The sequence below is a fragment of the Astyanax mexicanus genome, chromosome 10, assembly GCF_023375975.1.
Source record: "Astyanax mexicanus isolate ESR-SI-001 chromosome 10, AstMex3_surface, whole genome shotgun sequence".
In the NCBI taxonomy this organism is placed as follows: Eukaryota; Metazoa; Chordata; class Actinopteri; order Characiformes; family Acestrorhamphidae; genus Astyanax; species Astyanax mexicanus.
In genome coordinates this window covers 21,676,185-21,701,036 of record NC_064417.1, presented here as the reverse complement: position 1 = coordinate 21,701,036, position 24,852 = coordinate 21,676,185, and the positions used below count along the sequence as shown (strand labels likewise).

General features: G+C 36.7%; 1 protein-coding gene across 1 annotated transcript; it reads right to left on the bottom strand.

Moving 5' to 3' along the window:
• Nucleotides 1–565: 565 nt before the first annotated feature.
• On the bottom strand, nucleotides 566–23,327 carry fmr1 (fragile X messenger ribonucleoprotein 1). The gene is made up of 15 exons (XM_022683460.2): nucleotides 23,018–23,327; nucleotides 20,561–20,613; nucleotides 19,133–19,226; nucleotides 18,940–19,011; nucleotides 16,890–17,038; nucleotides 15,998–16,091; nucleotides 15,789–15,905; nucleotides 13,399–13,569; nucleotides 11,840–11,918; nucleotides 11,200–11,312; nucleotides 10,997–11,083; nucleotides 9,634–9,829; nucleotides 8,629–8,817; nucleotides 8,278–8,357; nucleotides 566–6,902 (listed from the first exon to the last, which is right to left on the bottom strand). Exons 1-15 carry the CDS (start codon nucleotides 23,066–23,068, stop codon nucleotides 6,735–6,737), a joined length of 1,713 nt encoding a protein of 570 aa, XP_022539181.1. The 5' UTR covers nucleotides 23,069–23,327; the 3' UTR covers nucleotides 566–6,734.
• Nucleotides 23,328–24,852: the final 1,525 nt, after the last annotated feature.

Genomic DNA, 24,852 nt, shown 5'->3' with positions numbered 1-24,852 from the left:
TCAATATAATTCAGTTAATGGCATCAAAATGGGGTAAATGGGCTCTGGAAAGCCTTTGCTCAAAAGTAAAGACTTTTCCTCAAACCAAATCAGAATAAACTGTTTTAACCCTTAAGAGTCCAGACCCTTTTCTGATTATTGATGCCCAATTCAAAATTTAATCAGATATATAATTCAATGAGCAGATCATTTATATTTATTTCTTATAGTGGGCACATGAATGTAAAAAATTTAAGGTTAAATCCTGATATAACAAATGACAACAATTTAACTTGTATTTTAGCTTTGTTCTAGAAATCGTGTCAGAACTAGTTCTATGGAACATTTCATTAAATTATTTAAATGGTAAACGTTTGGAACAGAGCTTTAGAAGCAAATAAATAAATACACTTTTAAAAGGAGCAAGCAATCCTACATTCTGAAAATAAGGTGAAATAAACACACACAGATTCACACACTGCCCTGTAGTGATGCTCTCAGGAAGTTCAGTATATGTTACTTAGGAACTTCATGGGTTAAGATGAAGGACAGGGTGTTAAGGAAATTTTAACATCTTTTAAATGTTAAAAAAAAAAAAAAAAAAAAAAAAAAAAAAAAAAAAAAAAGGTCACACTCTTTAATATTTTATTACAGGCAGTGTACATTACCATGGGTTCCTTTGGGTCAATACACTTAATTTCAAAAAGTAGTTCTGTGTAGATCTTCTTTACAGAATCTAAAATTGGGTGTTTTTTTCATACATTTCTTCCCACAAGTTTTAACACCGTGGCAAATTGCCCAACAAAGCACGGAGTCAGGCTGTATTTACAGTATGTCCTCAGGACATATGGCGTGTAAAAGCAGTCAAGTTCAGTTCCAAGAAGAAGGAGAAAGACGCACTTGAGCTTGCAGAGGAAGATCAACCTTTATTTATTGAAACTGCTTGCATACAAAATATATTGCACTATAACCAAACAATGTCAACATAAAACCCAGTCTGTTCCGCTATTATGTACAAAGAAATTATTACCCAAAGTGCAGTAACACACAAGGTCAGTCTACCTTGGTTCAGTATCTACAGTTTTTCCATGGTTTATTTTTTTTTTTATTCTCCTGTTCAATTTATCACCACCATCATCTTTTTTGACCACGACTTACGAGCTTACAAAGTGAGCAAGAGACGTTTTCTTTTCTTTTTTTTTATTCTTTTTTTTGCACGTTTTCATCGTCCTGTAAATTCATAAGATGCTCTCCGACAAATAAATAGCTAGAAAACAGTCTGTTTGGCAACGCTTGCGAGACGCGAGTAGTTTTTAGATTTTTTTTTTCTCTTATCCGATGACAGACTGTCGTGAATCTCGTCAGCCTCCAGCCCGTCTCAGATCAGCAGGCTGTAAAATCACTGAGAGTAAACCGTTTATCGGTGGTTGACGTTACTTCTTATAGTCTTAGCTCAGGAGTTACGAGAGGTGGCAGCTTTCCTTCACTCCTGTCTCGGTAAATCCGCTGCCTGTAGCAAAGCTTTACCAGCTTGGCTCGATCTGGTTTTGTACGTTTTTAGAAGAAGATCAGTTTTTAGTTGTCTTGCGAACCTTGCGTTCTATCGAAAACGTCGGTAGAAGGTTTGCACCTTTTTCTCTAAGCCTTCAATGTCTGACTCCAAGAAAGACTCCAGTATTTTTCAATGCAGACTCTTTCTTCTACATTGGTAGATCACTACAGACTGTTCTAATTTTGACACAGTTTCTTGTTTTTGAACTCTTACTCTTACAAAATAAGGGTGCTACTACGCAGGCTTTTCTTTGTTTATAAACAACGCCACAGAAAAAAAAAAATTCTTAATAAAAGAGGTGTGTGAGGAGAACCTTATGAAGGTTATCTCTCAGAGGTTAAGGAACACGGCGATACACCAAATTGAAATTTTCTCTTTTGTTCCAGCAATATCTTTGGATTAAAGGAGAACTGCCTTGTGAAATGGACTTGGGGTGAAATTAAACATGATATCAAGTACAATAGTTTGTCGAGTAGCTCACCTCTGTTTACCTCCAGCATTTTGAAATACATCGATTATAGCAAAGCACTCCCAAAAGGCTTACAATGCTGGTGATAGGGGATAGGGGCATAGCATTGGCCATGCAAAGAAATAGCTATTTTTACACCATTAACTAGCTCAAAGTAGATCCACACTTCATTGAGGGCCCTGACATTTAAAACGAGGCACTGAGAAATTTGAAATTCACAGTTAGTTTATTAAAACACTGTTTATACTCACAGTACCTAGAGGAAGCTCTCTGGGTAGGGGAACAATGTAAAACGAATTCTGTGGGAATGCATGAATTCCAGCTGTTGCTGAAAATATCTCTATAATATTTATTATTTTTTTTACATGGGAAGTGATATGCCCCCATCACTAGCATTGTAAGGCTGTTGGGAGCATCGGGTAAAATATTCCAGAAAGCTGGGGATGAACGGAAGTGGGATATTTGACAAAAGTTCAACCTCGTTACCACGTTTCACTACACACCATGTCCATCTCACACAGGAGTTCTCCTTTAATACGGCAAAGCTAAATAAAAGCTCATCCTTTACCACTTGCCCAATTGTGAATCTGCCATTAGCCCCTCATTTGTAACTGGTGGATTTGCACATGTCTATGTTTTGCCTATGTGAGAAACTGCCCCATGGACATTCAGAAAATCACCAATAAACTTAATACTAATTAAAGTCTGTTCCTCGCATAAACTACTGCGAATTATTTGATAGCAGTTTGGTTTAGTACATCTTGTGGCATCCCACAGGGCTCTTTTTTAGGGCCAATAAAACTGATTTTAACAGACTATAATCTAGTGATGAGATGATGAAGAGAGGGATCAACAGATTAAGGGGTTAAATACAGCCTTCCAATTAAACTTGTTTCAAGAGAATGAGAATGAGGCACTGGGGCACAATGGAATTCACTACCCTGTTTATAACCTTGTAACTCCGGATTTGAGTCACATACAATCTTGTGATATGATGCAATTAAATTAGAAAGAGGTAAAGATTGAGCCAATTTGTAAACCTTTTTTCTGCACTGTATTATTGCTATTAAAGATATTAATAGAAACATTAAGTAACGTCAAATGTGACAAACCTATGCCCTTTCAACCCCATGCATAATGCACCTTTTACCTTTTTTGAACCAATTTAAAAGTTCTTTATAGAATCAAAAATGTTTTTTTTTTCCCATGGCAATCAATCAAACAGCCCAATGTAGCACCATTATTTTTAAGAGTATAGCAAAGAACAGAGCACATTTATAACAGCAACCAATGGTAACTTACTTCTGGGGCCCATTTGTTCCCCAACTTCTTTAACATGTATTCTGTTTTTTTATAGCGTCAAAATTAGTGCCTGTAGTAAGAAATTGCATGTTACATCATGCTAAGAACACTGGAGTCTCCTTTTCATTTTCATAAGATATTGATCCAGGCGAATCACATCAAGACTGTGGTTTAAGCCACAACAAGTAGGGCTGTCTATTTTTTTCCTTTTACCGCCAAAGAGAGAGTTTAGCAAGCGTACAGCAACGGAGGAAAAAAACTGAATCTAACTGGCTGTAAATTAATGGTTACTAGCTGTACAGCAAAATCAGAGAGTGCAGAAAGTACTACCAGGGTTACTGTCACAGTAAGTTTCCCCAAAAAAGAAAGGAAAGGGCAGAAAAACAGATAAACTAAACGGCTGTGGGTTCAGAACAGCATTACATCTTCTCGAAAGTGTAAACCTATAGAGGTTAATGCACAAGCACTGCTCAGATAAGATAAGACAAACGGTTTCATTAGCATTAACTTAAAAACGTCACGTCACCTCTATCGCTCCCTCTCTCACTCTCTCTTTCTCACTGTCGTCCCCCTCCCCTAAGCGCTTCGAGCTGCGAAAAAAGTACAGTAGACTCAAAATTAGCAAAGATATCTAAACTTCAGTTCATTATGTTGACAGCATACATGTGATTCACCTGCTGAGAAGTCTTATCACATTCTAGTTTATTAGAGTTTAATAGATTAAGTACTTGCAGAGTAACACAAACATGATAAGTGCACATTTAAAGTTTTCAATCCAAAAGAAACAGCGACGATCGATCTCTTAACAAATGATATAATATACAGTATGCATCCCCGCTGCTGCTAAACGCTCTCTATCGATTGTATGATGATCCATAGAGATCCATTTGTAAGGACAGTGACACGGTTACAGAAAGAGATTTCATAGCGGTGTTTCACACCTGAACATGACACTGAAGAAAAAAAAAAGATATAAAAAAAAAAAAAAAAAAAAAAAAAAAAATACAGCAGGACAGATGGCAGTATAGTGTAGCCAGTATGGGGGTTCAAAAATGTCATGTTCACCCTGTTTGACAGATAATGTGGGGGGAAATAAACATTATGTTCATTATTTCTAAAGTTTTTTTTTTTTTTTTTTTTTGGATGGTACAGACTAGAAATACTATAGTAGAAAGTGTAACAGATTCGAGGGGAGAAAGACAAACAAACAAATCTGACCAAGACCAGATAAAGAGGATGATTACGTCACAACGAGAACCTGCACTCTTAAATAAAGATGCTTTTAATGGTTCTTTGAGTGATGCCATATAAGTAGCACTTTTTTTCCAGAAAGAACACCCATAAAGGTCCATCACAGTAATTATATTATAAATTTATCGTGCAATATATCAGCACAACCTCAATAAAACTAATGTGTTTACTTGGTTGGTGAGGTAAATCCATTAAATATGTTTTTTTTTTAATGCAGTGATTTTATCTATTTAGGATATTTAACTTAATATTATTAAATTCTAATGTTTGAAACTTTTTAACAATTAAACATTCATTGCTCTTTGAAAAGTGTGTAATGAGTAACTCAATTTAATTTATTATGCTATTGTCTTGTTATTATATCAGTGTAATTAGATGACATGAAAAAAAATACAGCAATAATTATTACTATAAAAAATATTGCTCATTGTGTTAAACGAACCAGTATGTTAAAAAAAGGTTATTTTAGGGTTTTATTTAGAGGATATAGAGGACATTTATTTATATAGAGGATATTTAACATTTAACAATTTTATATTCCAGTTCAAAGGTCTGAATACTTTTAATAATGAAACATTTACTGCTTTTTGAAGAGTAATATGTAAATGCATAATTATGCTACTGTATTATTAATTATATTATTAATTACTTAATAATGAGATCCCAATAATATGTATAATATGAATGAGCCAGTATGTCTACTGTGTCAATATGTATACAAAAAAAAAACAGATTTATTTTATTTGTTTTATTTTTTTTGGCACATTTAATAGGTAACTGTTTTGAATTTGAATATTCTTAAGAATAAAACAGTCTATTGCTAATATGTAATCGCATTATTATGCTGCAGTGTTCATATTCCACCAATAAAGATCAAACCACATTTGTATCAGAGACTTCAGTGTAAATGAAAGAACAGAGTGTAAAGAAATTTTATTAAAAGTTCTAAAAACTGTAGTTAAATGTACAATGTCCAATGTAATGGTCCTCCACACTAAAATCTCTGGTCCAATCACGGTTTCCTCTATTTATGGAACTAAAATTGGAAAACTAGGTCCTCTATGGAATTACTCAAAGAACCAGTGGAAACAGCTCGATTTTTACGAGTGCAGAAAGAAACAGAAATCAACCCAAACACCTCTGATGTGGTTCGACACATTTTATCCAAAAGAATCGCATCATTAAAAAAGTGGTTGACTACGATACATCAATACGTCCATGACTTGGTCAGGAGAACGTTCTGGAAAAATTATCTCTACTCAAAACTCAAATCTCAGCCACATGAAAAACCATAAACAGAGACTCGATGGAGTCCTGCGTTTTAGATGTACAAAAATGATGGGTATGAAATACTGTACATGCACCACAAAAAAGGTTGCTCTTTTTTTCTCTATGATTTTTTTTTTTTTTTTTTTCAGTGGCTGGCTGAGATCTGAAAACGCAACACAAACGTTGGTTGGATAAGTGTTGTTCATGTCTTCTTCCCTGATTCGTACATCCAAATTCTGAAACTACCCACACTAGTTAAAAGGCACAGATCATATAGGAGCATTTTTAGGTCTACGTCTTTTATTTTTATTTTTTGCTAGCGATGTGGCTGAGACTTCACATCTGAATGGGCTCTAGAACACCGAAGGGTAGAAAATTAAACAAAAATAAAACAAAAACTAAATAAACAAAAAAAGAACTCTATATGCCATGAGAAGTGGCACTGAAACTAACATCAAACATCGGAATCTGAATTCATACCTCTAACACCTCTTTTGTCCTTGAGTTTATGGAGAACGAAAAGAAGGTAAAACTTGAAAAACACACACAGTTTTTTTTTTTGTTTCGTTTTAAACGTATTTCACCCACAGCTTCAGTTAGTTTCATAGGTAGTTGCCTAGAGAGTCAATTACAAAACCTGTAGCTTCTGTTCTGATTTAGAGACCGGCTTCCCTAAGCAATGTAGACTACAAAAATGCAACACCAGAGACCATCCACCAGAGACCTTTGTCTACTGACCCCCAGATTTTTTTTTTGTTTGTTTTTTTAGCAATTACAAAATGTGCTTGATGTCATGTCTTGCGACAGCCCTACTGACCTGGTTGTCTTTGGCCTAATATGTCTCTAATGAAGAAGCTTCTGGATTGGTGAAGTTGAGTGGGAGACTGAAGGGTGAGGCTGGGGCTCTCTAGTTTATGACACCCCGTTCACTACAACTTGGCCGTCTTGCCCGTCCTGCTTCTCTTTCTTCAAGCCTCGCTCCTTAACGGGCCGCTGTCGGGGGGCTCCGGCGTCTCCGGTGGGTGCTTGCGGGGCTCGGCTGGCATGCACGCTTCTTTCGTTATTGCTGTCGACTCGAATCTGTTAAGAAGAAAAGAAAAATAGAGCAGGCCAGAAGAGAGAGATCCATTAGTTACATGTAAATATAAAAAGCAGGCATTTTACGTATTACATATTAGGTTAACAAATTTTTATTACAATTTATGGACATGACCAAAAGCCATTGCCACAAATCAACACTATCTCTGTTTAAAAACTGCATTTTTCATATAATTATATTCCAGTTTCAACTTTCTAAATGTTCCTAATAATTAATCTTTAATTGCTCTTTAAAAGAGAGCATCAACTTATGTATGAATTCGACCAGTCAGGTAGTGTTATACAGGAGTTTCAGTTTAGTTCTCTAGCACTGAAGCTGGAGCAGCATTAGCTCAAGTGGTTTCTCGTTAGACCAGCTAATCTAAATTGTGAGAAAGGCGAATCAAGACTTAAATGGGGAAACCCAGACTGCCCAACTATGAAAAAATTCTGAGTACCGAGATACTGAGTTTAACTGAAAGCTTTAATGGAGGAAATTAACTATATACAGTGTAGCTGCAGAAACAGATATCTAAGCTAAGTAAAGCTAAGCTAAATAAACAAAACCATAATAAAAAAGACTTTCTTTTAAGTCAAATGAGCACGGCTGTTAATCTACACAGATTTCTCTCCTAAAAAACTGTTTATTTCGGTAAGTAAAGTGCTTCCGTTATTTACAGGAAGCTTAGATTCCTGAATTTCTCCAGCACTAAGGCTGGAGCAATAGCATTAGCGGCTAACTGTTAGCGGGTAATGCTAATAATGCTACAGCAGTGCTAGCCGGAGTTAGGGCAGGCTACATGGCGATAATATTAACCTCTGAACAGGGAAATAACAGTTATTGCTCCTTACAACCTGACTAAGAAAAGTACAACAACACAGGGGCACAGGATTAAAAGGCACACTGACGATTTCTGAAAAAAATTAAAGGATTTTAAGTGCACCTTCTAGTGCAAAAAATATGGTAATTGCTCTGATTAGCTGGAAACACTCTGCTTACATGCAAGATATCTGTGGCTAAGCAGTGGAACCAACTACAGTGACAACCTGACTGAAACTGGAGAAATGCGAGATCAAAGAACATGCGTAACCGCTCAACATGAGTAACTGTTACGCAAAATGCATATATGTTGGCAGGTCTGGGAAACCTATCGTCAACACTATAACAAATAAATATAGTTTTGTGTTAACTAGGTACCACTCTATGAAATCACTGGAAATTGGAGTGTAAATTCGCACTCAACAGCTGCTGGTTTAGTCTCTTTATTACAGCATATTTAAACCATAAGTGTTAAATCCTAATTAAATAAGCATACACCAGACTGGGACTTTTTAAAACACCTCTACCCACAGCACAGAAGCCTGAGCAATCATTTACCTGCAGGGAATCCTCCTGAGGCCTTGGCTTGGAGTCTCTGGAGTTGCGGGAGCGGGACTCACTCCAGTGCATTTCTTCAGCTGAGTAAACACAAGATACAGCCCCACATATGTTAGCAGCAGATAGCTCTATCTAGAATATAAAGTGTGCCCCAAATATATGCAGACCTATTACTGAATATTCTGAATAATATCTAAGGGACTGGGCTGCACAGCACAGATAAAAAAAAAAAAAACATCACTATTACAACTGCAGTTCAAAATCAAAATTTAAGCATTTCATATATTTTTATTCTATGAATTGCCAATGTTTATGTAAATTAACAAAATATTGAAAGATGTAACGACTGACTTTTGTAACCCCCTCCTCCTCTGCCTCTTCCTCCTCGACCCCGGGTGCCTCCGCCCCGCTTGCGCCCGTCCGAGACTCGTTTAGGGTATCCCATAGACTCCTCATCTGTCGGGGCCAGGGACCAGTCACTCAGCTCATCTCTGTGGTCAGATTCGGTTTCTGATGCATTAGAAGCTTCAGAGTTGGTACCTTAACAAATACAGAGGAAAAGGTCGAACACCAAAATCTTAAATGGTTGCCAGTTATATATGTTTCATGAAGTTTACACTAGAGATTACAACATCTACATTAAAAGCAAGACAAAGAAAAATTTGCATTTCTTGCTCCTGGGCTTCTCCTACAGTTGGGAAATTCCAGCACAAAAGGACACACTTTTTTGGACAAGCTGAGAGATACACTAAAAAAGGAAAACTAAGATAATATTACCAGATTTTTTCAGAAATATAAGTATGGTTATGCAACGTTACACAATTATTTTAAGTTTTATCCTGTCTGCTTCTCCAGTTAGCAACATATTAAGTCCAGAGTACTAATGACAGGCAAGCTGTCTTGACTAGTTAGTGGAGAATCACATTTTTTATTCTTTTTTTTTTAAAGGTAAACATGCAACATGTTGCTTTAAAGACTAGAGATCAGGCTTGCCCTGCAATCTACATGCATCATGCATTTTCTAAATAAAAAAGTCTTTATAACAACCACAGAAAGTTATGGAACTTTGGGTCTGTAGATTTGGATTGCAGCTATGAAGCTAATTTAGTTATTGTGTATGTTTATAGCCCCAGTTTATAACAACATGCCATAATGTTGTTAAATAACCTCAGACAGACTTGTTAATGTGGGTTATGACTCAAGTTATGCCACACTGTTATCTAAATTATAAAAACAGACCATAAACATGCAGTCTCAAGGCTAAAACAGTAAAGATATCTTAAATACGGCCTATACCTTACCTTGACACCAACTTTAGACACTAGACAATTAAAAAAAATAAGAAACTTCATGTACCTGAAGCAAACGTAGGGCCTCGTCTTCCTCTGCCACCGCGGCCAAAGGGTTTGCCTCCTCGTGAAGGTCCCATGCCATTATCAGCGCTGAAGGGCTTTTCCTTCTCAGGCCTGCCTGGAGGAGCTCTGGGTCCTCCACCAATCTGCCTCAACTGTTCATCGATCTGTAGCCTCTCCATCCGCAACTGGTCCACCTCCTGAATATAACAAAGTGTCAATTCTTGCTCATGAATATTCATACACGCAAATATATCGCCTCTGATTGGCTAACAGCACTGCAAGGCATTGAGATGGACAAAGGTAAGAAACATTTTAAAATAAAGACAATTTTACACTAATAACGGTCTTAGCAATGTCATTACTTTACAACATCTTTATTGCCCTGCTAAGTGCAATTCAGCCACTAACCTAGTCTTAGAGTCTCTGTAAAACGCAAAATCCACCGGAGATCCTATGTAAACACACAGAGAAGGGTAGTCCAGGTCCAGAAAGTAAAAATCCAGCCCCCGGAATTTTGTTGGCATGGGGGTGGATTCCAGAGTGGATTTTTACATTTAACTAGTATAAAAAGAACTGTTTTAAACATAACTATCTCAACTGTACTTCACTGGTGGTGTTTCATAGACAAATTATAACCATTTGTTCCTTAGCTCTGAATTACTGGGCAAATATAACAACAATGTGTTATTTGCACAAATAACACAGGAACGAACTACCATGCTGATCCTAGCTCTGTTATCTCCTGTCTGACAAAACGGTGTCGCTGCCTGTCTTCAGTGCTGCCTGTGGGCGGTCACAAGCTATAGTGGACGAGGCCATGAATACTAATTGACGGGTTTATGTAGACGTCATCAAGGAAAAGTGGATTTTAGCGGAAGGACACCTTTAAACTATATATATTTTCCCCCCCAAAGCTTAATGTTGCATGCAATTCAGTTTTTAAGAGATACTGTTAAGAAATATTAGCATTAGATTGGCAAAATTAAATCATATTTTATATACAAAAAATATCAATCAGATAATTGTTTTAATGCTGGTAGTTGCCTGTGTTTTTGGGAGAGGGACAGTAATAACAGTGTAGTGTGATTTAGGACTTGCAGACTAGATCCTTTTTTTACTTTATTATAATATCTCAGGGTTGAGAAAGAGAAACAGAGCTTGAGACTTCAGCACAGAGACAGTGTGTGGACATTTATAAGGGAAATTAAGTGTAGATGGATCCTTAAAAGTATTTTTTATTTTTGTATTTTTTTGTACATTTCATGCAAAGTATCGAAAATAAACATCGTAGTATCATAAACTTTTTGGCATTGAATTTCAATCCCCAGCCCTATTCATGGGTAATGTAAGACGCAAGGGCTTACCTTCAGATAGTTGAGATGGTAGTCCAGCAGTATACGAGCATTTGAAATGCTCTCTTTCGTCCCAACAAACACAAATGGCACCATGCCCTTCAGCCAAAAGAAAACAAATAGTAAATCCTTAGAACGTTAGTCATGATTTATTTATATATTATAGGATATTTATAACAACATTTGCCTATAAACAAATACTACCAAGTACTGACCTCCTCTAATGGAGGTGTTTTTTTGTCGTTTTCTGGTTCTACCCTTACTCGAACAACCCCAGATTTATCCACAACCTCCTGGATCAGCTTCCCGCTCTTCCCAATGACTTTTCCTGGTGAAGAATTCACAGAAAAAAAAATAGTTTTGCTACTAGCCACCTACGAACATTTAATCACATCAGACACTTTTCCACTTTTCTCACAAGCTTAGTCACAGCTAATAAGCAGCATTACAGGTGTTTGCCATATAACTGCACAGCGCCATCAACCGGGAGGTCAAAAGGTCTAAACAAGCCTTCCTCTGAAGCATGTAAAGCCTTTCTGAATGATCATAGTCAGCATTTTCAAACGGCTCACTGCAGGAGCCAACTGCTGAACTCAGTCGTTAGAAAACAGAAGCCTTGATTGGACGTCGTGTTTCTTAACTACAGGGGAGCGAGGACCCCCGCTGCTGCTCAACACTAATGACGACATGGCCAATTACGCTCTACCAGACCCCCCAGCCATGGATGCCATATGATGCGCCAGGGTCGCAGCAACGCGGTTCACTTGCAGACTTCTAAAGCAGGGTTTTTAGGAGGATGTAGCACTTTGGGGGTCGTGTCCATAAATCAGATATTTCACTTTTTCTTGTTCTTACCTACTAAATTCCTGGGCACTTTGATAATGTCTTCAGAAAACTCCAGGTAGCTCCTCGCTTTCCGCACTGCCTCCTGGTCCTGGAATTAACACCCACACCGGTTACATATATGTCCTACACATCAATGCACATTCAGAACAGAACTGTGGCCATCTCTAACGTTTTTATCCGATTTCAATATGATTAATTTAAAAAACACAGAAAAACTGTTGATAATGTGCACAACTAGGCTTGTCACAATTACAACTACATTATAAACGTATTGTACATCATATGGGTATGATCTCAATTAATTTTGCTGACCCCAATACTGACCATGATATTTTGTCTTAGAAAAAATAACTTACCAACATGAATAAGCTGATTTGTGGACATAATGTCAGTGTTTTAATTGTATTTTATTTGATCTAAATATAATATTAAAACAAATCTTACATTATACTTATACCAGTGGTATATAAGGGTCCTAAAATAATATTAACTTAATTTGTTACAATTGATTAAAATAAACCCAAACAAACCCAGTTATTGTGACAGACCTACCCCAGACCTGTCAACAATGAAAGAAATTTACAAGTGAAACTTTATGATTGAACAGACATCATAATTCGTGTTGTGACAAATCCCATTCATACTGCAGTCAGTGGCGGGTCTAATTTAGGGGTGTGTGATCGAGACAAAACACAGAATCTCTACAATTTCTTTAATTCTCACAATTAGGATAATAAACATTATTTTGCACCATAAAAAAATTGTAAAATGTAGAAATCTAATATTGGACTAGCCTGTGCTTCATAAGGATAATGTTTGGTTGTTAAATACATTGATGGAAACTACTGCTCTGGCAAAAAAAATTAAGAGACCCTTTCAGTTTCTGAATCAGTTTCTCTGATTTTGATATTTATAGGTATATGTTTGAATAAAATGAACATTGTTGTTTTTTTCTATAAACTACGGACAACATTTCTCACAAATTCTAAATATTCCAAGAGTTGAGAAATCAATATTTGGTGGAATATCCCTGTTTTTTTTTTTTTTATCACAATTTTCATGCATCTTGGCATGTTCTTCTCCACCAGTCTTACACACTGCTTTTGGATAATTTTATGCCACTCCTATTGCAAAAATTCAAGCAGTTCAGCTTGGGTTGATTGGTTGTGATCCATCTTCCTTATGATTATATTCCAGAGGTTTTAATTTGGTAAAATCAATCATTTTTAAATGGTCTCTATTTTCCCAAAGCAGTATATATATAAAAAAAACAATTTTTTTAACTTGAAACAAACAAAAGTCTTAAAATCACCAGTGCATGTATGTGTAAACCATGTGACATACCAGCTTCTCTTAAGCTCCTAATAATGGATATTTAAATGTAAGTCAAAGATTCAGCACAAAATTGGGAGAATTTGGGAGAAATGTTGTCCGTAGTTTATAGAATGAAACAACAATGTTCATTTTACTCAAACATATACATATTTTTTCCAGAGCTGTATTTTGATACACATTTCTTCTTCAGTCCAAGGTTTGATATGGTTGCCAAATATTCTCCTGCTGTGTACCTCTCCATAGATGTGAAAAGTGCAGGTCTCTTCATCCAGGTCTATGTTGGTGACTCCAGGGACCTTGCGGGCCTGCTGGATGTTTGCTCCATGCGTGCCTATGGCCAGCCCCATCAGATCATCACGTACCACAAACTGCTCATGGAACCTGGAGGCCAACTGCCGAGAGCTCTACAGAGAACAGAGGAGAGGTGAGATGTCAGACAGATGGTAATATAGATAAACATGAAGAGACAGTCTGTGAAATGTACACATTCATTCATAAAGATAATATTTCTAACTGAAACAGAATGCTTTCAGCAGGTTGCTGGGCAACATCATTACACTATTATTGACTTGTCAAATAATATAAGGACATAACCTCAATCATTCTTGCTGAGAGCCCATTAGTGTAAAAATGCTGGAATGTTTACTTTGTCATCTGCTTAATTATTTAGAACATTTAAGTATTTTCTTAAAGAATATTCTTAATTAGGATTTTTCCTGTTTACAGGGGTATAATTGCATTAGGGTGCTATTATATTTAAGCAGACATACAGGTGAGGGAGTCCTGTAACATGAGATATTGGATACTGGCCTTCATCCAATGGCACAATATTTCCCAATACAGAAACCAACCAATGTATTATTGAGATTATACTACAGTTTCATTATTTATTACCATTTATCGTTAGATTTTAACCCATAAGAGGCAGACCAAAATCTAAAAGCTGTTAAATAAATTGAACAGCTCATTCACTCTTACTGTAATAAAGAAACCCTTTAATAAATTAAAGGGTCCGTAAAACATACATCACCCTTTTAACCCATCCATATTTTTTACTGAAACATAGGTGCTAGACCCCCAATCTGACTTAAACCTGTGGTAAAGAATATTGGTTGTCAAATTCTATAAAACTGACACCAATAAAGCCATAATTTCTGGGATTTACTTATTTAGGAGTATTTAATTCTCTTCAGTTAAACAGATGGTGTGAAGTATCGAACTAACCGAACTGTCTTGCAATATATAGAGTATCGCAGAATCACAATATCGAGATATCACTATTATCGTAACATGAAATCGTGAAATAGCAGGCTGGACAACATCATTAGATTACTAACTTTAGGCCTGTTACGATAATTACATTATCGACTTATCATACAATAAATGAACATGACCTCAATATTATCTGATAATTGTGATATTGTTTATTGTGATGAACAGGTCATGCACTGACAAATGCCTTAACAACTGTGACTCAATACACACAATGTGGATTGCAGTAGGGTTAAAAAAAAAATATATATATTTATATATATATATATTTCCAAAACTCATTCATTTTTGGTACGATACATTGTCCATAAAAAAGGCCTGATTGACTTAATAATCAAATAATATATGGACAAGACATCAATCATTTTTGCTGAGAACCTATTTATAATTACTACATGTAAAAATTATGGGCAGACACTGAGATTACTTTGCACAGTGTTTAAACTCCACCCACTAAATAGAAGTTGTACACAGTTTTCAGATCCCACTTTTCAAAAAGTATTGCATAAAAAGTAAACTTTTCATCTAATCAGACATGTGAACACTTGAACATTTGATTTAAAGAACCACAGTACAGCACCTTATATATTATTTACAGTATTGCAATATGTTGAATCATAACCCCTTTACCCTGATTTGTATTTATCACCAATTCCTAGCCAACACTCAACCCTAAAATCATAAGTATTCCTTCACTTAGGATTTAGGTATAGATGTATTTTTCAAGGCACAATGCAAAAGCAACCATGCAGCTAGCTAAAATTAGAACTACCCACACTATAATCTCTATCAATAGCACAAATACTACTTCACTCATCTCTCCCTTTTTGGCATCAGAGGTGACCAGACTTTTTAAGGTTTCTAATTATACGACACCGTTTACGACACCACGTCTATATTTATTCTGAAAAAGACCCGTCCATCAATGAGGAATCATATTCTGCCCGAGACTCGCCTATTGCTATGGGTCATCCAGGCAGCAGCACATTTAACTGCAGAGGCCTGGAATGTAACAGCTGTGCGTACGCACATAGGAGAAAGTAATACCCCGCTGCACTTGTTAAATATAGATGCTCTAAAGTGCCACACAGCAGATTTGTGTCCTATAATGAACAGGAGCCATGCTTGGCTTGGGATTCGCAATGATCGCATTCAAGCAAACCTGTAGGACAGATCAGGTTACGTCACTAATAAAGTCCATTTTCATTACATTACATTACGAACTCCTCTCCGCTGGCAGACTGGATAACTGTAAGCAGAGCAGTGGAGTATACAGTACTGTACTGGTGAACTGGTGTGAATGAGTGTAAAACAGGCTGATGTCAGACTTGGCACACTTAAACGTTCATACCTCCAACTGTCGGCTGGCCTCTTCGTTCCGCAGGATGAGGGCCAGCTTGGTGCGCAGGCTTCTGAAGTGCATGTCCGTCAGCATGGTGGCTCGTTTAGTTGTAACCTCATTGACCGACTGAAAGAAACAGAAGTAGAAATCATTATTTAAAAACAAACGTGCAAAAAAATGGATACTATAGATAGATTCTGTGCTGATTAAAGCCTTACCAAAATAACCAGCTGTTTCTTTTCAGAGTCGTATGTGACGTTAAATGCTCCGATAGCTTTTTTGAAGTCTTTGTGAGCAGACTCTTTCGCACACCTAGAAGACAATTCCACGAGGAAGCAATTCATTCATTCATTCATTAATTACTCAACAACATAAAAACAATTATGTTATATTTCTGTCTCTGTCACAATAATCCAAATTATGTAGCTAAATTACAATATGGACATGTCCGCAATATAGGCCATTATGCTTTTATTATCAGTGACAGCCCATTAATGTGAATGAGCTGGTATGTCAGCTCTTGAAAATATTAAGAGACCACTTCAGTTTCTGAATCAGTTTCTCTGATTTTGCTAATAATAGGTTTATGTTATGTTATAATGCAAAGAAAACAAGTTTATATTCATAAAGTTCAGAGTTCAGAAATCAATATTTGGTGGAATAACTCTGGTTTTTAATCACAGTTTTCACCCATCACCAGTCTTACACACTGCTTTTGGAAAACTTTATGCCTTTACTCCTGGTGCAAAATTCAAACAGTTCAGCTTGGTTTGATGGCCTGTGATCATCCATCTTCCTCTTGATTATATTCCAGAGGTTTTTCATTTGGTAAAATCAAAGAAACTCATTTTAAGAGTTTCCAGAGCTATATGTACCATACTCCAACACCAATGTAAATTTGTGAATATTCCTAATTAAATATTAACTGCTCTTTAAAAGGCTGTAATAGCATCATTATTCTTCTATATCATCATTTTATCAATGGTCCTAAAATGACAATATGATTAGTTATTGCAATCATTGCTTGGACAACATATTCTCCAAATAAACACACATATCATGAAAGGTGTACTGTTATTTGTGCTTATGCTTAAATAACAAAGCACATACATCTGCCGCAAGTCTTCAGGGACGTCCAGTCGGATCTTCAGAAACGTGTTCTTCGCAGCGGCTTTGTTTGGATTCACAGGCCGTAGCCTATCTAACGTGACGATCTCGTTCAGCGTGGCATCGCAGGCTGCGTACTCTATAACATAAAACTAGACAAACGACAGACAAAGAGACACAGATTAACATGCCACATAAGATACATTGAAATATAAGGGCATTTTCACTCTAAGTCCGAACCAAGAATCATGTATTTGTTACATTATATTAATTTGGTCTAGTTAGTTTTGGTTTCACACTGCAGTTTAAAGATGAGGCAGCATTCATGGCTGCATTTCTCTTTGCATAAAGGCCTGCATCAGATGCAGCATGTTGACATCAGTTGGTCAGTGTTGGCTTTCCAGGTGTGGTGCCTAATTCTGCCTCCCTGGCAGAATCTGACATCAACTGAATGCAGGCACATCACCCAATAACGGTTAATCTACAGTTAGAGTAGATACAGGAATCACCATTGTGATTTTTAAGCCCCTTTATTCAGATTTAAATAAAAAAACCTGTTCCTTTTTTCTTCCAGGTGATGGGAGCGATCTGGGAAGCCTCTACCCATGGATTCTTGACATTCATATCCTTTAATTTTCATTTATATCCTTTTATGTGATAATTATGATCATTCAATAATTATAATCATTTAACTGGAAACATTAGACCAGAGTTTGCGGTTCCTTTCACACCTGCTATTGCTACAGTTTGAATCTGAAAGTCAAGACCAAGCAAGGTCAGTGTAAATACATCATTCTGCTGTTGTACATAATAACAAAAGAAGAAAAAAATTAACAGTGTTGTGCCAAAATCTGACTTCTATTCACGTGCAGCTTGAAACCAAAACCAAAATGACCAAACTGTAAGAAAAACTTCAACCTTGGTTAAGGCACTGTACCGGATGTGGGCATGTGAAAAATTACGTTTTTTAGTCAACCATTTCATTAGAGCAAACTCTTTAAATATAACACTGCTCTTGGAAAGTTGTACCTAACATTTTTTCCTAATTTCAAGATGAATTGCCTAATAGAAATGCTCTAAAATGAATCAATCAACCGTTATTTTCACTTGAGAATACGTTGAGGGTGACCATCATTTACAATGTTGCCGAGCATTTACAATATAAACGGGAAAGAAAACATTTTATAAGAAATTACAAATAATAAGAAACAAAATAGTATAAAATAATAAATAAAATAAATACTAATTTAAAATCAACATTTAATAAAGCTGAACAAAATACATATGTAAAAAAATCTAAAAAAGACAAACAAATTGACACATAAAAAGTAAATAATTTATAAAATCTAAAATAAATAAAAAAGATAATAATAGTAAAAGTAAAATGAAAAGAATGATAAGAAACGATCAAATTAATAATAATGAACTAAGAAAATAAGAATAAAAAACATTTGAATAAAAAGTAAATAAAAAGTAATAAATAAATGAATGAAATGAAATAAAACAAATTAAAAATGATTAAAAAATATGAAAAAGATAAAGTAATTTAAAATATCGGGATCAGCCTGAGCTCTTAAAAGTTTTCAAGTGGTCCATTTTATCTTTTTGAAGTAGGCTTCTGATATTTAAATGATAAATAATTTTTTTTTTTACACAAACTTAACCTATTGAAACTTCCATTGAAAAACTATTCTGTGAATCTGCCATTATAAAGAATTTAGAGTTGTATCCAATACTGATGGCATACAAAGGTATACATTTCAGCTCATCAGAAATGATTATGGTATTAATGTAGATGAATATGTAAAAGTTCTCCATCCAAGATCAGATTTAGACACAGTCAGCTCATGACGCAGGAAATGGCTAGTCACTCTGAACGCAAAACGCAAAACAGATTAATGTAGGAAACCTCCTACTCCTAGTTGTTATTTTGAAGGTGCCTCACTTTAGCAAAGCTCTGTTAAAGCAGGCACAGTGATGGTAGAGTGCTTATAGCTCAAAGCAGCCGTTTCTCCCCCCACACATCCAACTCAATCATCCTACTATTGCTCACCTCTCCTTTCACCATGCGCACTTTGGCTGCCCACCACCCACATGGCTCCTTGTCATTGGCCCTGGAGTACACCTACAGATCATTCAGGAAAACCAACAGATCTGAGTCAGTTTATGTAGACAACACAGGCTCTGCCAGGCTCTTGCTGGTTACATGTGTATCTGTGGTGTGAACATGTTGTGACTGTACGCACCTCAACATCATCGCTTTCACTGATCTCCTTCTGAACCCCAACAGGGGGAGGAAAGCGAACATCGTGGAACGGAATCTGTCGTTCTGGTTGCCAGCTAAGATGCAAAAAGAAAGAAGAATTAATATTCAGAAAGGTTTTATTAGAAAAGATTAGAATCAGGTTAATTTGTATTTTTTTTTATTAAAGCCTGCAGACTAGGCCTAAATAGATGGGTGATATACAGTATATCATCTGCATAGGGGTTGCAAAAGAAACAGTTTTAGCACCGTAATCATGTGCACGTGCAATAGCTCAAAAACAAAATACCACATATACAACAACAATATATATATATATATATATATATATATATATATTTTTTTTTTTTTTTTTTTTTAACAAACATTTCATGTCATGACATATTGGAATATTGATTTCTGGTGAAAACTCCTGTTATTTTAATATTGCCATATACAGCTCTGGAAAAAAAAATAAGAGGCCACTTAAATTATGAGTTTCTTTGATTTTACTAAATTGAAAAACTCTGGAATGTAATCAAAAAGGAGAACGGATGATCACAAGCCATTAAACCAGGCTGAACTGCTTGAATTTTTGTACTAGGAGTGGCATAAAGTTATCCAAAAGCAGTGTGTAAGACTGGTGGAGGAGGAGGAGAACATGACAAGATGCATAAAAACTGTGATTAAAATCCAAGATTATTCCACCAAATATTCATTTCTGAACTATTAAAACTTTATGAATATGAAGTTGTTTTCTTTGCATTATTTGAAATCTGAAAGCTCTGCATCTTTTTTTTTATTTTTGCCATTTCTCATTTTCTGCAAATAAATGCTCTAAATGAAAATATTTTTATTTGGAATTTGGGGGAAATGTTGTCTGTAGTTTATAGAATAAAACAGCAATGTTTATTTTACTCAAACATATACCTATAAATAGCAAAATGAGAGAAACCGATTCAGAAACTGAAATGGCCTCTTTTTTCCCAGAGCTGTATATCAAAGTCAAAATTATACTGCTATGGCATTTTCCCCCAAAATACTGTGCATTATAAAGTGCATAATAATGTCCATGAAATAATGATACAGTATGATTTACATTCTGAGACTTTGGTTAAGATAACAATGCTTATTTTTAAAGAAGCAGAATAGTTACATTCTTTAGTCAAATACCAAATACAAGTTCCTGTGTTCTTTTTGCACAGAAAAAACACATTTACTTAGAATGAGTCCATTAAGTTTACCATACTGACTCAAATATCATCTGGTACTGATGAGACTGATTTTATCAATACTGCTCAGTGTTTCTACAGACCCTCAGGTGCCACTGAGCTCCACTCAGCAAACAGCACAGCAAAATACACAGCAACCACTTTTCCTACTATGAAAATAAATTATCACTTATATCATCACAAAATAAGTGGATACTCACTTGTTCTCAAAAGCCACAGTGACTGTGTTTTCATGCACATCCTTTATTAAGGCCTGCAAGGAGAAACATTCAGTCAGTTTCTACACTGAAACTACTTTCAATATAAGCAAACAGTTATATACACATAATGTAAATTCCAGTCTTGAAATTCATGAAATGAAGTGATTTTAGAGAACTGCAATGTTAATGAAGATGGCAGAATTAACAGAAGGAGAAGAAGAAAAAATACATTATTTTTTAAAAGTCAATGTAAAAAGATTTTATTTCAATTTTGAGCATTTTATTGGTTCATTTGTCATGTTTTGGACCGCTCATTCCTTTTGAACAATTCATTTTGAGTACAAACAATTATATTGATATGACAAAATCTGAGATACAAGGTTTTTGTTTCTGAAGTTATACTGAAGTGTCTAGGCTAGACTAATTTATAAATGTGTATATAGAATTCACACATCAGGGCATCCCTACTTTTAAATTGCCTGCATGCAAAATGCAGGTTTAGATGTACTCTAAAGCTTGCACTGGGTTGCAGCATTTGAATAGATTCTGAGTAGTGTAGCACATACAAGTGACAACAATATAACCACCTAAAATAGGTGATCTATAGAAAGCACACAAAATGAAAAGGAACACGTTTTGCCCAGTATTCATCATTTTGCACTTTTTTCATCTTTGCCACATTTACAAAGAGCACCACACAATTGAATGACCTATGCTTTAATTAGTATTACATTGTATTCCATTAGTAAATTATGTGTAACATTAGACGACAGCTAAGCAGTAAAGCCAGCAGAAATATGGGGAAACTGAGAATTCTTACAAATGGTTTCTGTCTCTTAGATCTTACTTTAAAATAACAGAATTATATTAGTATATTATTATGACCTGTAATTGTGTTGAGCAAAACATTTTTAATTATCTCATTACAGCACATTACTCCATGCTGGTTACAATCTGATCAAATCAAATTCAGTCTTTCCTATTCATTTGGCCTAACACCAAAAGTGCTTTTTTTTTTTTTTTTTTACATTTTCAGCCCAATAATGTTGGTTGCCAAATACTCAGTGCATCAGTATTTGACTAAGTAAATCCTTCTCCTGTATCCCCTCTTTTTGGAGCTGCTTTACTTAGCTTGCTATATAACTACAAAACATCTACTATATCTAATACATTAAACACAATTAAGATTAAATTTAATTTCATTGTCATTGAAAAAAGTACTAGCCAAAAAAGCTCAATGAAGTTAACATCTAACCAGCAGAAGTGCAAATGATTGAAGATATGAATAAAGAAACTGAATGAACAGCGTGCACATACGGAACCATAAATGGAACAGGTCAAATGCAGCATCAAATGTTGTATAATTGTGTTAAATATAGAAAACATAAAAGTATATTTTCACTGTCCAATGAAAAACATGCATCTCCAAAACAACAACTATACAGGAGAAAGATAAAACCTTCCTAACTTTCAATGGAAGTCAATGTAAAAAGAGTTCATTTGAGGTCATTTCAAAGAAATTCTGGAGGTCCGTTCACAAAGAATTTTTGATAAATTGTAAAGGAACTGTTTTTTTGTTTAAATTATGTCGAAAACTAAAAAAAACAAAAAGGGAGATACGTGTTTTTCATTGTACAGCGACATATACAGATGAGAATATAGAAAAAAGTACACATTTACAATACAACATTTGCCTCCAGTTCTCTTACACTACCATGCTGTATGCACAGATAAGCAGAAGTAATAAGTAATATTAGCACATATAAAATAGCAGTGGCCAGCCAGACAAACAGGATCAGCACTGATCTAATGCCACAAACTTGTACAGAAATGAACAGGTGACACAGTGCTGACTGCTGGCCGCTCAGGACATGCCACACATAGGCTTCAAACACCAGCATAGCAAATGTAGTTAGCTGTAATGATGTGAACAGTCTTTACAATTCAGATAAACAGAATCCTAACTGAAACTGAAAGTCCTAATAATGAACAGAAGCAGATAAACCAGCTAACTATGAAGTCTGAGTCCCAGAATCACACAGTGTGTAGCACAGCCAGCTAACCACCATCCCCTGCAGCTCCCAGCATTACGAGCAATGGCAGCTAGTGGCCTAAAACCAGCCGTCCAGCCATTTTAGGCTTAATGTGAATCAAATGTAGCGCCCGGCTCTGAATTACAGGCTTAAAACAGCGTTTAACTGAAAGCTAGTGCAGACCAGACCCCGGTATACAGCGTTATGAGCGGCTGAACCGAGCTTAATGTACCGCAAACACACGCACTCTCACACAGCTTACATACAGACAGACTGCCCCGGCGGGCCGGGCCTAGCTACCGAGCCTGGACGGCTCCAGCCGCGCACGGAGCCCCGCAGACCCCCAGCGAGGCGCGCTGGGTCCCGGAGACGGAGCTAAACTCGGAAGCAGAGAGATAGAGGGGACGGAACGCAGGAGACTCACCTTATAGAAAGCCCCGCTCGCCCCCCGGACCTCCACCGCCAGCTCGTCCATGGCGCTGCTAGCTGCTGCTGCCCGCAGTGTAACAGTAGCTGCTGCTCTGGGTGTCTGTGGCTGCTGCAGCCGCCGCCGTGTGGTCGCGCCTCCTCCCGCTTCTCCTCTGCTGCAGGGCGGCGCGCTCGGTGCTTCTGTCGCGTTAGGCTGGAGAGCAGGGGGAACAGTGCATGGAGCCCCAGGCCGAGGCTCAGGCTGCTGAGGCTGCTGTTGCTGCTCGTCGCCGCTCCGCTCCGATGTAAACACGGAGACACAGCTCCCTCCTCCCTCCCGCACCTCCACACACACTCACGTGACCCGGAGCTGCGCACTACGTCAGTCCCTCACTCAGTCAGTCAGTCAGTTAGCGCGAGCACGCTCCCCTCATCAAACCCTAACTAATGCTGTCCATACACTAACATTAGATCAGGGGTGTCCAAACTTTTTTTGATGGGGGCCAGAAGGAGAAGTATATTTGAAGTGACGGGCCACAGACTCTGTATTAAAACAAATAATGAAATATACCACTTTTTTTTCCTGATTATTTCATTTACACACCATTTTACTTGACTTACTATCTTTATCTATCTTTGACAGTGTTGTGTAAACTAAGATTTTTCAAATTGATGTTTAATTTCATGATGTCTCTTAATATTAAAAAAAATTAAACAAATTTTACACTCATTTGCCCTTTTTCTGCGCTAAAACTGCTCACTCTCTCCGCTTATAGACTCTTTGCCCCGTTTTTCTGCGCTAAAACTGCACAACCTCGTCGCTTTTAGACTCTTTGGTCCGTTTTTCTGCACTAGAAATAAGCACTCTCTCTGCTTTTAGACTCTTTGGCCCGTTTTTTTGCACTAGAAATGAGCACCCTCTCCGCTTTTAGACTCTTTGGCTGGATTTTCTGCGCTAAAACTGCACAACCTCATCGCTTTTAGACTCTTTGGCCCGTTTTTCTGCGCTAAAACTGCGCACTCTCCGCTTTTATACTCTTTGGCCCGTTTTTCTGTGCTAAAACTGCGCACTCTCTCCGCTTTTATACTCTTTGGCCCGTTTTTGTGCGCTAGAAACGCGCACCCGCTCCGCTTTTAGACTCTTTGGCCCGTTTTTCTGAGCTAGAAACATGCACCCTCTCTGCTTTTAGACTCCTTGTCCCGTTTTCCTGCTATAACTTCACTCTCGCCGCTTTTAGACTCTTTGGCTGTTTTTTTGCGCTAGAAATGCGCACTCTCTCCGCTTTTATACTCTTTGGCCCGTTTTTCTGCGCTAAAACACCTAGCGTTATAAAAACCTGGTTAACAGCGGGCTAACTTTCATTCTATTTCTAAAATACCCCGCGGGCCGTAGTTTGGACACCCCTGCATTAGATGATTTTAGTCTGACACCCTCTCACATCTAAAGACAAGTCACAGACTAAAATTTTGCAAAGGCTGGGGATCACTATTTAAAAGATTGCTAGATTAACGTTACTAGATTCTTTCTAAGATTATTTATCGTGCTTCTGGTAGAGTTTACATACAACACATATTACGTATTAAGTTACAAATAATGTGTATATCAATACTGTGATTTATCAGAGACTCAACTTTTGTCCTTATCAACAATTACATTTTTTTTCACTCTGTTAGTTCTTGATATATGTATATGTATCATAACCTAGAATCGGATTCATCCGCTCTTAAAGTAGACTGCATCACACCTGCCCAGTTTACATTGATTCTTCCGCATGCTTGCTGCAATTACCCATTCTCACCAGAGAGGGCCAAAAACTTAAGCACATCAGCTTTAAAAGTACTAAACAGACA